Raw genomic sequence first — 14,315 nt, 5'->3', positions numbered from 1 at the left:
CAGGTACAGGCCACAGAAAGAAAAGACCAATTAACCAAGATTATTATTTTAGTAAGTGGGTTAATTTATGTACGAAACATAAGACAGTTATTTCAACACTGACAATGGTGGGTTTATTTTGTATTTTGTTTATTTTAAGATGGGTCTTGGTCTGGGTTTGACGAGTATGTTCAATTATCATTTGGTACCACCACTGAATTGAATGTGACACAACACAATTAAACACCGCGTCTTTGCTGCAACTACAGATCTGGCAACAGATGGTATAGAACGTGCTATCAGACTGCACAATTTGAAACATAACTTCTTTTTCGTTTCTTTTTCCTAAAGGAACAAAAGGAAAGATATATTAATCAATGTGGAATTCTCTTAATTATTGTTGATGTTTATAGAATATACATGTAAATCTAAAGGGAATACATAATGATAACAAGTAACAGTTAAAAGTCTGTTTTGTTTAATGACACCACTAGAGCACATTTATTAATCATTGGCTATTGGATGTCAAACATTTGATATAGTCTTAGAGAGAAAAAACACTATATCTTTCCATTAGTGGCATGGGATCTTTTATATGCACCATCCCACAGACAGGATAGCACACACCACAACCCTTAATATACCAGTCACGGTGCACTGGCTGAAACAAGAAATAGCCCAACGGGCCGACCAATGGGGATTGATCTTAAGACTGACTGCGCATCACCCATGTGCTTTACCACTGGGCTACATCCCGCCCCCAACAAGTAGAAGTTACAGATGACCTAGATGTGAAAATACACCAGACATGGTCTTTGCCACACTTGCTAGACCCAAACCTAACTCCAGTGTGCTTTAGGTCTAAGAAGGAAATAAAAAGAAAACAACTATTTTAACACCAAAGCCATATTTTAATAAAAATAAGTATACATACAAAATTTTTCTCCTCCAATAAATACACACAAGCTGATCACACAGGGAATGAAACCATTCAACCATGTATTTTTTTTTTTTTAAATCAGCTCCAGATAAATTAATTGGTCAGTGAATAATTTATCATGAAAAATAAGTTATGAAGATGTTTTACTTGCATACACTCAATTGTATGGAGTGAGTGAGGTATCTTATCAATGTGGGCAACATGAAAATGATATGACCTGTTATCAAGTATGCAAAACAGTTGATGTCGGCAACTCATTTAACAAGCAAATAATTCAAGTTAAACATGGTTAGGCGGATGCAGGGGGAGGGTTTTCGGGTGTCAAAACCCATTCCTTTCTCTAATGTATTATGGGGAAGTATAACTTGACCCTCCTATAACTTCTCACCAGTATAAACCCACACACATAGACAAATGTCTGAATGCATGCAGTTGTGAACCCTTTGTACAACAACCACCTGTCTATGAAAGGGCATGTCTGATAAAATACCTTCTGCACACAACCTTGTATTCAAAAGTGCATGTGCGAACGAGAAAAAAACGCATTCTCGTCACATCACCATGTGAGTTAGTGTGGGATTTAACAATGGGAACACATTCTCAGCTTTTTGAAACATTTAGGAACAGGTTCTCTGTAGCAGAACATTTTCGAACACAGATCATGTATGTGGTATTTCTCTATATATAGATCACCTTATATAACCACCACCTGTTTATCAAAATTAAATGTGCATGATTTCTCTTTATATAAAAGCCACCCGTTGGTGCAGACAGACAGTCATTTTGGAATTTTTACATTATAGTTTCAAAAAAATAGACTATGGTGTATATCATGAGATGAAAATTAATGAATGCATTTCTAGATGATCAATAACTTTGACTAGGACTGAAAGATTTTATTTACAAGTGTTAAGCCTATTATTACATTCTCATTTTTGTTTATGCTGGGATATTGTAAAATATTAAGTCAATCATCACATGTATACATACGTTATTGCATGAATGGTTGAATGGTTGGAATCGGTCAAAATTCCTCAATTTTAAAAATTATGTACACACACCCGGTAATTAATTTTGAAATATTTTTAAACATACATATCTTCGCTCCAAAACAAACAAACAAAAATTAATAATAAAATTAAAAAACAAATTAAATAATAGTAAGATTTTTCTTGTAAAACTCAAGTCTGACATCCAAAAATGCAAATCACCCTTCAATTTTTACTAATATTACAAACTGTTTTATTTGCTCACAAAATGAGTCAGCGACAAACTGTCTAGTTGATGAAACATACAGATACACAAAAGGAATGTACAATATCCACATAAGTTACACAGTACAAAGTTTTAAATGGTTGCAAATAAGAAACTCACACTACCAGGAATCATTTACAGACTGGAAATAAAATACAACAAAAGAAAAATATCTATATTCTACACAGCATTGGGGGTTTTTTGACACCAGAATAGTGAGAAAAAAAACAAATGCACTGGAGGACCACCTTCCTAAAAAAAATTAAGGTACTCAGGCTGTGACTTAAATACACATACATGGTTTTGTTTTAAATCTGAATTGCAATCACTTGCAATCAAACAAAGGGTGAAAGAATGACAATGAAGAACAGATGATGAAACAAATTTGTATTGTTATGTAACATGATTTGAAAGGAACAAGATTCACTATATTAATTCAGTGTTAACCTCTGTTCCGGATGGACAGCCCAGAGAACAAACACGTATGTCCAGGGCCCCATTTCGGGGTCCAGGACAGTTTCAACCGTAATTGGATAATAAGCATAAAAATAAATAGAATATGAATAATTCACAAACTGTATAACCCATGTAAAACACACACACAGATGCACACACATTTGCTTTGAAGAATGTCAGATAATGGTGAAAAGTTTGGTAACGTATCAAGACTACAAAGTTTATTATATATATAATAATTTACAGTTTTGCTCAGTTATATAGCATACCCGCTTGATTCATCTTGAGCAAACATTCAAATGATTCAGCAAGTTAAAGAAAAGCTGCAGTGAATTAATCTTCACAAATAAAAATTAAGATTTTTATTATTTATTTTCATATTTGTAATAAAAAAAAAAAAACTTTTATATTTCCCAGTTGGTGTGCCAAAATTGTGTTATTTTAAGTTAAAATAAGACCAACTAACCAAAACATTCCAATATGTTAACTCTCAACTGAGAACATTACACTTGACAATACAGCAAATCAAAACTAATTTATTCCGACAAAATATATAAAACTGCAAAAATTAAAAAATAAAAACAAAACCAGAGGCATGCTATTTCTCCAATTTTCTATAGTTAGTACATACAAGGTTCAAACTGGCAGTCGACTGGTTGCCCAAGGTGACCTTTAATGACTACTAATTTTAGAAAGATGGTCCAATGGTTGACCATGAATTTTACAAGATGCAAATGTTTCCAACACAAAAATGTGATACAATAACTTCACCATTTTGTTTCTTGTAACCACTAGTAAGGTCAACTTTTAAAATAATAATTTGAGAGCTAGTTGATTTATTAAGGGCAAATAACAGTTTTTTCCATTTTTCTTTTTTTAACTATCCCTGTTGGCCACTACAGTTTTATGTTACGTTTCAACTCTGTACAGAAACAATAAACACACAAGTACAATAGCAAGTTTTGCATTTATATAATGATTACAACAAAAGATGTAATGCTTATTTTAATCAACAGAATGCCCTTATCACATTCAGAGTCCAGTCAAATGATATGATAGAAAACTCAACTCATAAGGCAATGTAATGACATAACACAATGACGAGGTGATGAAAACATGACACTCGACAATATTGGAGGTTTCCCGTAGATCTGACATGAGCCAATAACACTGTATCCTGGTGACCTTATTTAAAACCCCATAACTCAGACAGATTTACCGGGTATGCAAGCAATATTTTCCAAGGTCAAAAACAAAAGAATGTGGAAAATTTTGTTCTCTCTTTAACCTGACCTTCAACTAATGACATTTTCCCTCTACTTCTCCTACCAAAACACAGCAAGTAGTCTTATATGGTCTTTCCCACAGACAGGATAGTACATACCATGAACCAGTCGCAGGGCAATGGTTCGGATGTGCAATCAATTCTACTGCACCTCGGGGGAGCACTCTACCACTAAGCTATATCCTGCCCCTTGATTGGTCAAATGAAAGGTCATCTGGTCACAGAATAACATTGGCGTTGCTACTAACCGAGACAGGTGGAGTGGTCGGTAAGATCCAATTAAATCATGAGATTGTGAGTATCAACACAACACATTAAATACGATAAATCAACTGTGGATGAAGAATGTTATGAGCTCTGGTTTACACTGACCACTAGAATTCATCAACACGATGGTCACTTTGGTCAAATTCTATGCATCAATTGTCCCAAAGGAGGAACAGCTTAACTTACACTTGCCACCCAAAAATCGATCTGGGCACTGGTTTCACAAAAATGATCATAGGAGTAACCAACTGTAGTCACGTATGGTCAATGTTATGTTTGTCATATGCAAGGTTTACAGCTGTCCCATAAAGCAGCTTTTGGCCAATTGTAAAAACTTATGAAATTATAAAATCTTTTGTGATAGATTCTTAAGGACTTGGATACTAACATTTTGAGACTTCTCAGAAATGTAGATTGGCTTTGGAAATCTGAGTAAGTTTTGTTAAAGCTATTTCAATCAAATGAGTAATAAATATGTATGAAAGGTAACACTGAAATAAGACGAACCAATCACATACATTTTAAAATAACTTAAAGTTAATACTAGTGTTTACATAAGTCTTTTTTCTTCAAATATTAAATTTTCATATCACTACTTTTTTAAATTTCAATTTTGTTAGTCAATGGCAATTGCTTTAGATCGATTGTAAACATTCACTTAACTTATAACAACTGTATACGGCATCAAAATAAGCAGTTTGGTTCTCCATGTATAAGTTACTATATAATACGAATGTATTAAGTACAGCAAAAATTTCTTCACTGACACATTAATATGAAAACTTAATAGCAATTTGGCGAATTTGATCCAAACAAATCTGTAGACTATTTCTAGTAACATTGAGCTTAGTAATTTTTTTCGTGAAATCATTGTTATCTTTGCTAAATTAACTTTTAAATCACAAATGCGATTTAAGAAACGACAGCTTAAAACCAGATCATATGGCATAGTTTATAACATATAATCCCAACAGTAGCCACAATAATTCTAGCACTATGACCATTTCGTGAAAAAAAAACCTTGTGCCATGATGAAATACCGGTAGTAATTAAATCTGGAAACATCCGCCTCCTGCACTGATTGGCCCATTTGAAAACAACAACATGTACTTGACTATTTCAATAAATACTAGTCATTCATGTTAAAAATATAGATACAGTAAATATGCCCTGAGACCAGTGTTTTTATTTTTCAAGCAATATACAAAGCCAAACAAATGTTACGAGACTGCAAAATACATCCCATGGTAGTTATATACAGTAGAATAATTAATGCACCCAGCTTCATATGTTCTAAACTCGAAACGTTTTCTCAAAGCAATCCACTGTGATGTTAAAAAAAAATTGCCCAAAACCACAGAAGCATTCTTCATAAAAATTAAATTTGTCTGAGCAGACTGAAACTGCCTTTATATACAATTATAAAATTACTGAAAGAAGCTAGTGGCATAATACAGGTTTCAAAACAGTTAAATTATTACTTTTATATTACAAATGCATATGAAACAGAACATTAAAATTTGAAAAATTCCTCAAAAGGTTCATATAAATTTTGGAGAGAAAAACTTCAAAAATATACCTCAGTTTGCAGTTTGAACAGTCAATAATAATGACCAATACTTTATATGACACATAATTAATCACTCAAATGTATTTGAATATAACCCTAAAAATTCTTCATTTAAAACAATTTCATTATCTTGTTTTAATCTCACATACATAATCTCTAAACATGTCACATTTTTGTTGATGCATGATTATTAATAAAGTTTATAAAATGAACATTATAAATAAATTCAAATTATAAAAAATACATCATTAAACTCTGAGATACACATTTAAAAAAAATCAAAATCATCCCTGCAACATTATCTTAATTGTTTTTTATCCTTTAAAAAAAAAAAAAAAAAAAAAAAAAAAAATCTGCAACCTAAGAACACAGGCATTACATTAGCCATGGAAAAATATCTTTTAGTACAGCCACAATGAAAATATTCAAAGCGAATACTACAACATGAAACTGGGATTTATTAAATATTTGAATGTGCTCCTACTGCTGGAAGGGAAACAGACAGGAACACGAGTGATGCATAGAGGGAGAACAGCAGTATAATACTGAGGTATTTCATCTGTTTGTCAAGGCAGGGAACAGTCGAGTCTGGAAGATAACCATGACCCATGATTGTAAAACTTTTAGGCCCAATTTCTCATTCAAATTTCGGCTATAATGCACAATTCAAGTGAAAATTCAAAATCTAGATTATTTTTTTGTCAGCTGATTCAAGAATAAACTGAAAAATACATGGCAGCAGAGTCATAAGAAAGTATGCACTTTATTTCAGTTTATACTTACACGAACCATAAAATCTAAGTGGTCGAAATTTTACTTAATTGAGAATCATGATTGAGAAAGTGGGCTTTACAATCTTAAACTTACAGCTCAACTTAGGGAGTTCACATTTTAACACTGTAGCAAAAGAAATCAAAATGTGATAGCATGATATAAGTTGAGCATTCAGTCTAATTTCTAATGTCACAGCAGTGACATTCAATCTAAAACAGTCACTATCCGCTAAAGATTTTTTTTAAATTTGTTTTACAAACATGGGCCAAGTATGGAGTTATCGTATTCCATATACCCTGTGCTCAACGTTCTTAAAACAGTTTATCAAAAATTAAAAAAAAAAATTCATGGAGATCTTTTATCATTTTCAGTTCTTTTGGAATCATCACCAACTTGGGTGTACTGTACAATAACAACAATTTTTACAATCACTCTTCAAGGAGCATATGTGACGCTCACAACACCACAAGATTAATACTAATATTCAGTAAATTAACAGGCCAATAGCTTGGTACAATTCACATACCAACATACTGACACACACACACACACATTAATTTTGTTTGTAAATCTTTTGTTTCAAAAACTACATCAGTATATTTGTGAACATGAACAACTACATATGAATGACTAAACATTCTGTGACAACATGATATCTGGTCAATGCCTGTGACAAATGATATCTAACCGGTCAATGCCTGTAACAAAATGAAACTGGTTAATGCCTGAGATTCATTCAGGTTTTTTACCATTCTATCTTTGGGAAACTGACTTGTTCATGTGAAAAGTAACTGAAAGAGACCTCATACAAATCCAGCTATTTTGTCAGTTTTCTTCCAACTTTTCAAAGTAAACCACCTTGGAAGCAAGCAATATGGTCTTCAGCAGTAAACCTGTGACTTTTTTAAGAAAACAACAAAAAGTACACCTCAAACTCCAGACTGCACTGCGCTGCAGTTTACAGTTGCTAATTTACAACATGTGCCCGACTCTTATTTACAGACTATATCTCTCCAATACAAGATGTGTAAAGACATTTAATTTACTTTACAGACCACACCTCAAATTCACAAAACAACACCTGAGACTTTAGTGCCTTAATTTCAATGACAGGGCAAATTACACTTAGTTTTTTTTTTACACAACATGCCTGGCTATCTTTAATCATCACCATTAAATCTAATTCAAAGACTGTTCAAGACACCAGTTAACAGCCTTCATGTAACTGATGGTGACTGGTTACCTTAGCCATCATCAGATCAATGCAGCAATCTTATCGGACCATATCGAATGCTTAATCAAAGACTGTAAAAGAAGCCAAGTTAACAGTTTCAATCCAACACTAAATCCACTTGTTCATCCCAGTTTATAGACATTATCACAAAAAATGTCTGTGTGGAAAAAGAACTAAAATGCCTTCCACCTTTTACGAGGATGATTTGTTGCTTTCTGATTTGTTTACAGCCTTTGGACTAGTCGTTTTGGCAGCATTGTCAAGATTATCACAACCCACTTCACTAGTTTCCTCGGAATTTTTTATTTCCTTCAACTCTCTAGTTTCCTCAGAATTTTTTATTTCCTTCAACTCTTTAGTTTTTGCTGAATGTCTACTTTCCTTAGTTTCATTTGAATTATTAGCTTCTTTAGAAGGTCTACTTTCCTTCGTCTGCTTAGTTTCCTCAGAATGTTTCATCACTGGTTTCGCCGAATGTTCTGAACCCATTGTCTCTTTCGGTTTTTCTCGTTTCTCAATTTTCATCACTTTGTCTTTCAAAGAATCCACGATTTTGCTGAGCTTAGAGGAACTAAACATTTTTGATTTGGACTTTTTAATTTTCAAGTCTTTTATAACTTTGAGATTGTCTGTGTTGAGTATGTGTTTTGTTTTAGTTTTTATCGAGAGATCGGTCGCTTCTTCTTGTGGAACTAGCGATGGTGTACGTGTAGGCACTATGAGTGGGGCTTTCACTTCTGATGTGGAATTATGTGAATGTCTCTTTTTCATTGACAAGTCCTCTGCTTTGGTTTCTGACTTAGAATGGTGGCGATCTCCTTTACTTGAAGACGAATGAGATCTGTGATCATCTGATTTGCGTTGCAACGAATGCGACTTTTCACCCGATTCGTAGTTTGACAATTTCGCCTTTTTATGTGAGAATTCCTTAATTTTCTCCAGCGTTTCTTTTTCCAACCGCTGTTCTTCATCTTCCTCAGATTCAAGTCGCCCATTAATGGCACCCGGGTTGACAAGACCGGCAAGTGAGGCCGATAGACTAGTTGGAATGGGAAAGCCTGGCAGCCCTTGGGCTGCCAGCAATGGATTGTACATTAGCGGATTGTAATAGAATGATGGGAATGACGGATGTGGCGACGATGTACTCGAAAGATCAGACTTCACGTCACCATCTTTGTCGCCCGATGTTTTATCTTTTCCATCACTGTCCGTGGTTTTCGTTAAAGCCGATGTCAAAGGAAATCCAGGCAAGCCCAAACCACCCAGGCTTAACATTGGGTTTGGCAGAGCAAGGTTTGGCAGTGCACCAAAAGGCATGTTGAGAGGTAGTTTGGGAAAGGCACCCATCAGTCCTGCAGTGACAGGGAAGCCAGCCATAGCTGACAGCGAGCCAGGGTATGCCATTTCACCTAGAAATGATGGGTGGAGCATGCTGTCGCGAGACTTGCGACCTCGACCAGAAGACTTCAGGATTCTCGAGTCCATGCTCTTTGGCAAACTACCCTATAAAACAAAAACATAAATACTGGTTTTTACATCACAGAAAACAAAAATTTCAAATGTACAAAATTTACACCACCTTCCTCTAACATTTCTTAATGCATCTTAATGAGAAGTTATCTACTTGGCTGATGAAATAATTGAACACACCGAATAAAGGACTAGGACACAGATGAAATGAAAGCTGTGTAAGGACACCCAGCATATTGTTCACTAGCTAGTCTCTACCACAGAGTATCTGCTCCACTCTGGTCCAGAAATGAAACCCATTTCCCCACTAAGGCTACTCCTTCCTGTAAGCTGCAAGACTTCTTTTACATATACTTACTCAAATAGCACATTGATTGTCAGCCATAAAGCAAGGGCTGGAATGGGAAATAAACAAAAGGCTTGATTGAATGGATTCAGTCTTACAATCCACTTATCTCTAAAAGTAGTTCTACCATTAAGCTGCATTCAGAGTACAAGGTTTTTTTCAACTATAATATAAAGTTAATTGTTATTTCATCTATTTCGATAGGTAGTCTGTTCTGTCATAGTTTTACTTCGCTGACAACCAGAAAGGGTTTGGGGTGTATGTTGGAAGATACCAAAACACAAGCAAAAACCACGTAATTTGAGGTGGTCGGGGTCAAGTATTAAGGTCATAACAGAATTTCTCACACTTTGGGTGGGGGTGGGGGTGCTGGTGGGTGGAAACGGGACACAAATCAATATATACACTTGCCACCAACAATTTAAAAAACCCACCTAAATCCCCAATGTTTTCATTGTAACCAAGTATGTAATAAATCAGATATGTGGCTGAACCACCCAGCATAAACTAATTATGGAGACTCCCTTCCCTCTATGAGATGAATTCTGAAAAATCCTCTAATAAAAGCAGCATGCATCTAACCTTTGCTCGAACAAGCTCTCCCCATTTAGCTTCCACATCGTATGTTGGATTCTTCTCCAACCATTCCGCCAAGTGTCGTAATGGAGGAGCTTTCGCTCCAGTGATCTGAAAACAAATTCAATACTTGAAACAAAGGGTAGAAAAAGGAATGTTTGCTTGACGATCCCCTAGTACTTTTTTTAACTACAGCTACAATGATAAGGGGAAGCATTTGATAAACAGGGAAAATAACCCAAATAAAAGGAAATGTTTTATTTAACAATGCACTAACACATTTTATTTATGGTTATATGGCGTCAGACATATGGTTAAGGACCACACAGATATTGAGAGAGAGGAAACCCGTTGTCTCCACTTCATGGGCTACTCTTTTCGATTAGCAGCAAGGGATCTTTTTTATGCACCATCCCATAGACAGGATAGCACATACCACTGCCTTTGATGTACCAGTCGTGGTGCACTGGCTGGAGCGAGAAATAGCCCAATAGGCCCACTAAAGGGGGTCAATCCCAAACCGACCGCTTTACCACTGGGTTACGTCGCACTCTCATAACTCAAATGAGGCAAACTAGGGCCGTCTTTGCCATGAACAAAATCAAGGTGAGCCGTTGATCATTATTCTGAGTTGGGAAATTTTTACCAGTCGTTCAGGTTACAATAAATATTACTTGTTTTCAAGTTACCATATATTCAACATTCCATCTATGAACATGCAATGGTAAGTGGTAGTCTAAAATCTATCTCTAAAATTATATTACAGACTGTCAATGCAATATTAATAATTGACAATGAATGACAGGACATTTACAGAATAAAATATTACACCATGCACATACAACACAAAAGCAATATTAAAACTAAAACACACAAATTATGGATACAAATGTGCCCTATTAACTGCTGTACATAACAAAAGTTCACTAACGGTTACAAGAACATTGTTGGATCACACACAGCTTCAACAAATGATGTTTTAAAAATACAGTCTCATGGTAATACATAATGCAAACTAAGAAAGAAAATGTTCTTCATACAGTATGACAACAGAATAAAAAGCAGTTAGACAACTGTTATTTAACGACAGAAGATTATTAAAGATTACACAATTAATAATGCAGACACCATATTCCACTGTTAGAAACGATACAGTGCATACAAAGCATGCCAAGTTGTTTCCTCTAGTAAACCCCAAGTTATGACTATACTGTTAGGTTAGCAGAATAACATTAAAAACACATATTTCTGAAGACTCCTGCTCTATACAGTTGTCCTCCCAACAGATGGACTGTAGCCAATATCTGCCTCTGACCGGTCTTCTCACCTTTTTGCCAGACTCTCGGTCGATAACCGAGACGTTTTCTTCGCCTGTAAGAGTACCTAAATCCAGCATCCGTGGGTCTAACTTTGGTCGGCGCCCCCTGCGCGGTTTTTCAAAGAGCTCCTGAAATGCGGGACAATGCAAAAATAGCATACTAAAATGCACACAATGAAGTGGATGAGCCATGCAGGTCATGCATGCATTGATCTCCGATTTTATTAGTGATGGGAACCTCGTGGACATTGGTTATCAGTCATCAGTTTACAAGAGAAAAAGAATATTTTTTAAAACCCATCAGACCATTTTACTATTATATTCATTTTACTATTATATTGGCTAATCTGTTTTTGTCACATAGTCACATCCTACTAAGAAACAGCATTATACACTTTAGACAGGAAAGTAAAGTTAAAGTTCAGTTTGCTTAATAACTCCACTAGAGCACATTGATTAAATAGAGCACATTGATTAAAGGAGCTCAATCATGGATTTAGTGGGCCTTATTTCTCTAAATATGTATTATAAATGGAATACCAAACCTGTTATTGTATGATCCAAAACATTTTAATTGAACTACGATCGAGGGAATTCCATGACACAATTCAGTTTTAAAATTTGGAACTCTTCTTTAAATGAGACATTTAAAATATGGAAAAACAGACTCGTAGTGATGAGGCTATATAATACGACAACCATATAATGTATTTTTGGATTTTATATAAACGATCGCCGTGTATAGAGACTTGGGAAATGAGGGCCGGCTATATACATGGCAAATAATAAAAAATATATTATTTCATGACAAAAATAACCGCGAATACACTGAAATAAAATAATAAACAGTCGGAACATGAACTCACCATTTATTATTATTATTATTATTATCAGGTGTGTGTGCAAATTATTTTGACTGGTTCGCAAAGTGGTATTTCGGTTTTAATGTATAGCGTAAAAAAACAACAGTGTACTGTTGCATGTTTTGTCGTCCAAAGGTTGGCTAATTATTACTTAACCCAGTTGAATCCAGTTCTACGTGCAGGGACAAGTTCAGTCTGCCGTTTGTGTGTGCGCGCACACACGTTAATCTTGCATTTTTATAGCCAAAACTCCTCCAGATAAAAAAAACTCGCCCCTCCACTCCAAAAAGGTAGTAGTAGGCTAATAATAATAGTAATAGTAGTAGTAGTAGTAGTAATAGTAGTAGTAGTAATAGTAGTATTAGTAATAATAATTGTGTATTATTATTATTATTATTATTATTATTATTACATGTATTATAATGTTGGTAAAATCACGTCATGGTGGGGTGGGGGCGTTCGTTACAGAAACATTACATAAATTTAGAGGGGGACCCGGGAGTGGTCTCAGCTTTACTAGTAACCTATAAAAAACAATTATTTTGAGTTTTATTGCCCCTTACAATTTTTTAGCATTTGAAATGTGACTAAATACAGCAAAATAACCTTTTAGTCATATTTATTTGCTGTAAAATTAACTCTTTTTTTTATATAATTTACATAAGCAGCCTCCAAATTGCACTCCGTGAAAAATTATTAAGTTCAAACCCTGTTGTTAAGTTTGTGTACTGTCAGTAGTTAGTTTCTCTTTCAGTTAATCTACCTCAGCAGCTGATAATTTGTAATAGTTTTATTTATTAATTCATCATCATCATTATTATTATTAATTTATTTACTTATTTATTTATTATTATTAATTTTTTGTTAATACCGTAGTGACATATCAATATGACGCTATTCATATATCTATGGAAAACGTACACAAAAGGGTCCGCTAAATTCATATACTTCCCCACTCCCTCCCCTGTTCAGAAAATGCACTGTTCGTACAGTACTTAGTATGTATTCCTCCTGTTCCAGATGGTTCGGTAATATGGATCAATCAAATACCTGTACTTATCAACCACCTAGATACAGTTTTGCTGTTAATATAGCCAGCCCTCATTAGTGGAGGCTATATACAGGGCCTTCATATATATAGTCACATCGTATATAAACACCGTCTACTTCAGAGTATTCTTTAAAAATGTAACAATTCCTATCCCAAGTCAGCTGTTATGGTATATTTTGCATGATAATGAATCTGACAAGGTGGAAAATAAAGGTGTTCATGATCCAGATGTTGAGTTTTTTGCGTATGACTAACGATAAATTTACCTATAGATGCAAAGGCCTAACTATTCGGGATTGTCGACGACATGCTTCTGTTACTAAAATAAATTAATGTATAAGCTTATTATCATTCAGTACCTGTTTTTATTATTTTTTAATAACTTATTTTCATTGTTGTTGTTTTTCTATTTACATTACGTCGCAGAAGACAGTCAAGCGTTCTCGTTACACAAGCTTGGTAAATCGTTTTGAAACTGCAGTTATTCAGGGAATGCCTATCACATGACTCAAAATAATACGTCACACCTCTGCACTCCTAACAGCTGTTATTTTTCTCAGAATTATGGACCGTACCCATAATTCAATTATTTTTATAAAATATCAATAATAAGTGTGATATGGTGTTCAATAAAGTACTTTTAGGTACAGATCAAATGTATATATTGTCATATAATACCTTGTTGGGTCAATAATTAGGTCAACCATCTGTGAGAGAGCGCGTTTAATTCATCATTTACTGTTGGATATCAAACATTTGATAATTTTTACTCGTCTTCAGAGGAAGACCCGCTACATGTTTCCATTAGCAGCAGCCAAGGGATTTTTTATATTGACTTTCCCAGGCAGGGCAGTACATACCACGTCCTTCGACATACCATTTGTGGGGCACTGGATGGGATGGGGGAAAATCCAATCAGAGAATGGGTCCAC

General features: G+C 34.8%; 1 protein-coding gene across 3 annotated transcripts in view; it reads right to left on the bottom strand.

Moving 5' to 3' along the window:
* Positions 1 to 869: 869 nt before the first annotated feature.
* Positions 870 to 14,315, bottom strand: part of LOC121389006 (chromodomain-helicase-DNA-binding protein 8-like) — a 104,863-nt gene continuing 91,417 nt past the window's right edge. For 2 of the 3 annotated variants that reach the window (XM_041520596.1, XM_041520597.1), the window contains exons 44-46: positions 11,479 to 11,598; positions 10,158 to 10,262; positions 870 to 9,262 (exon numbers count right to left, since the gene is read on the bottom strand). In XM_041520596.1, the coding sequence (XP_041376530.1) occupies positions 7,952 to 9,262; positions 10,158 to 10,262; positions 11,479 to 11,598 (1,536 nt within the window). In that variant the 3' untranslated portion in view covers positions 870 to 7,951. The remainder of the gene's footprint in view (positions 9,263 to 10,157; positions 10,263 to 11,478; positions 11,599 to 14,315) is intronic. The other variant, XM_041520598.1, reaches the window with a different exon arrangement.

The sequence above is a fragment of the Gigantopelta aegis genome, chromosome 14, assembly GCF_016097555.1.
Source record: "Gigantopelta aegis isolate Gae_Host chromosome 14, Gae_host_genome, whole genome shotgun sequence".
Classification (NCBI taxonomy): Eukaryota; Metazoa; Mollusca; class Gastropoda; order Neomphalida; family Peltospiridae; genus Gigantopelta; species Gigantopelta aegis.
This window is presented reverse-complemented; position numbering and strand designations above follow the sequence as displayed.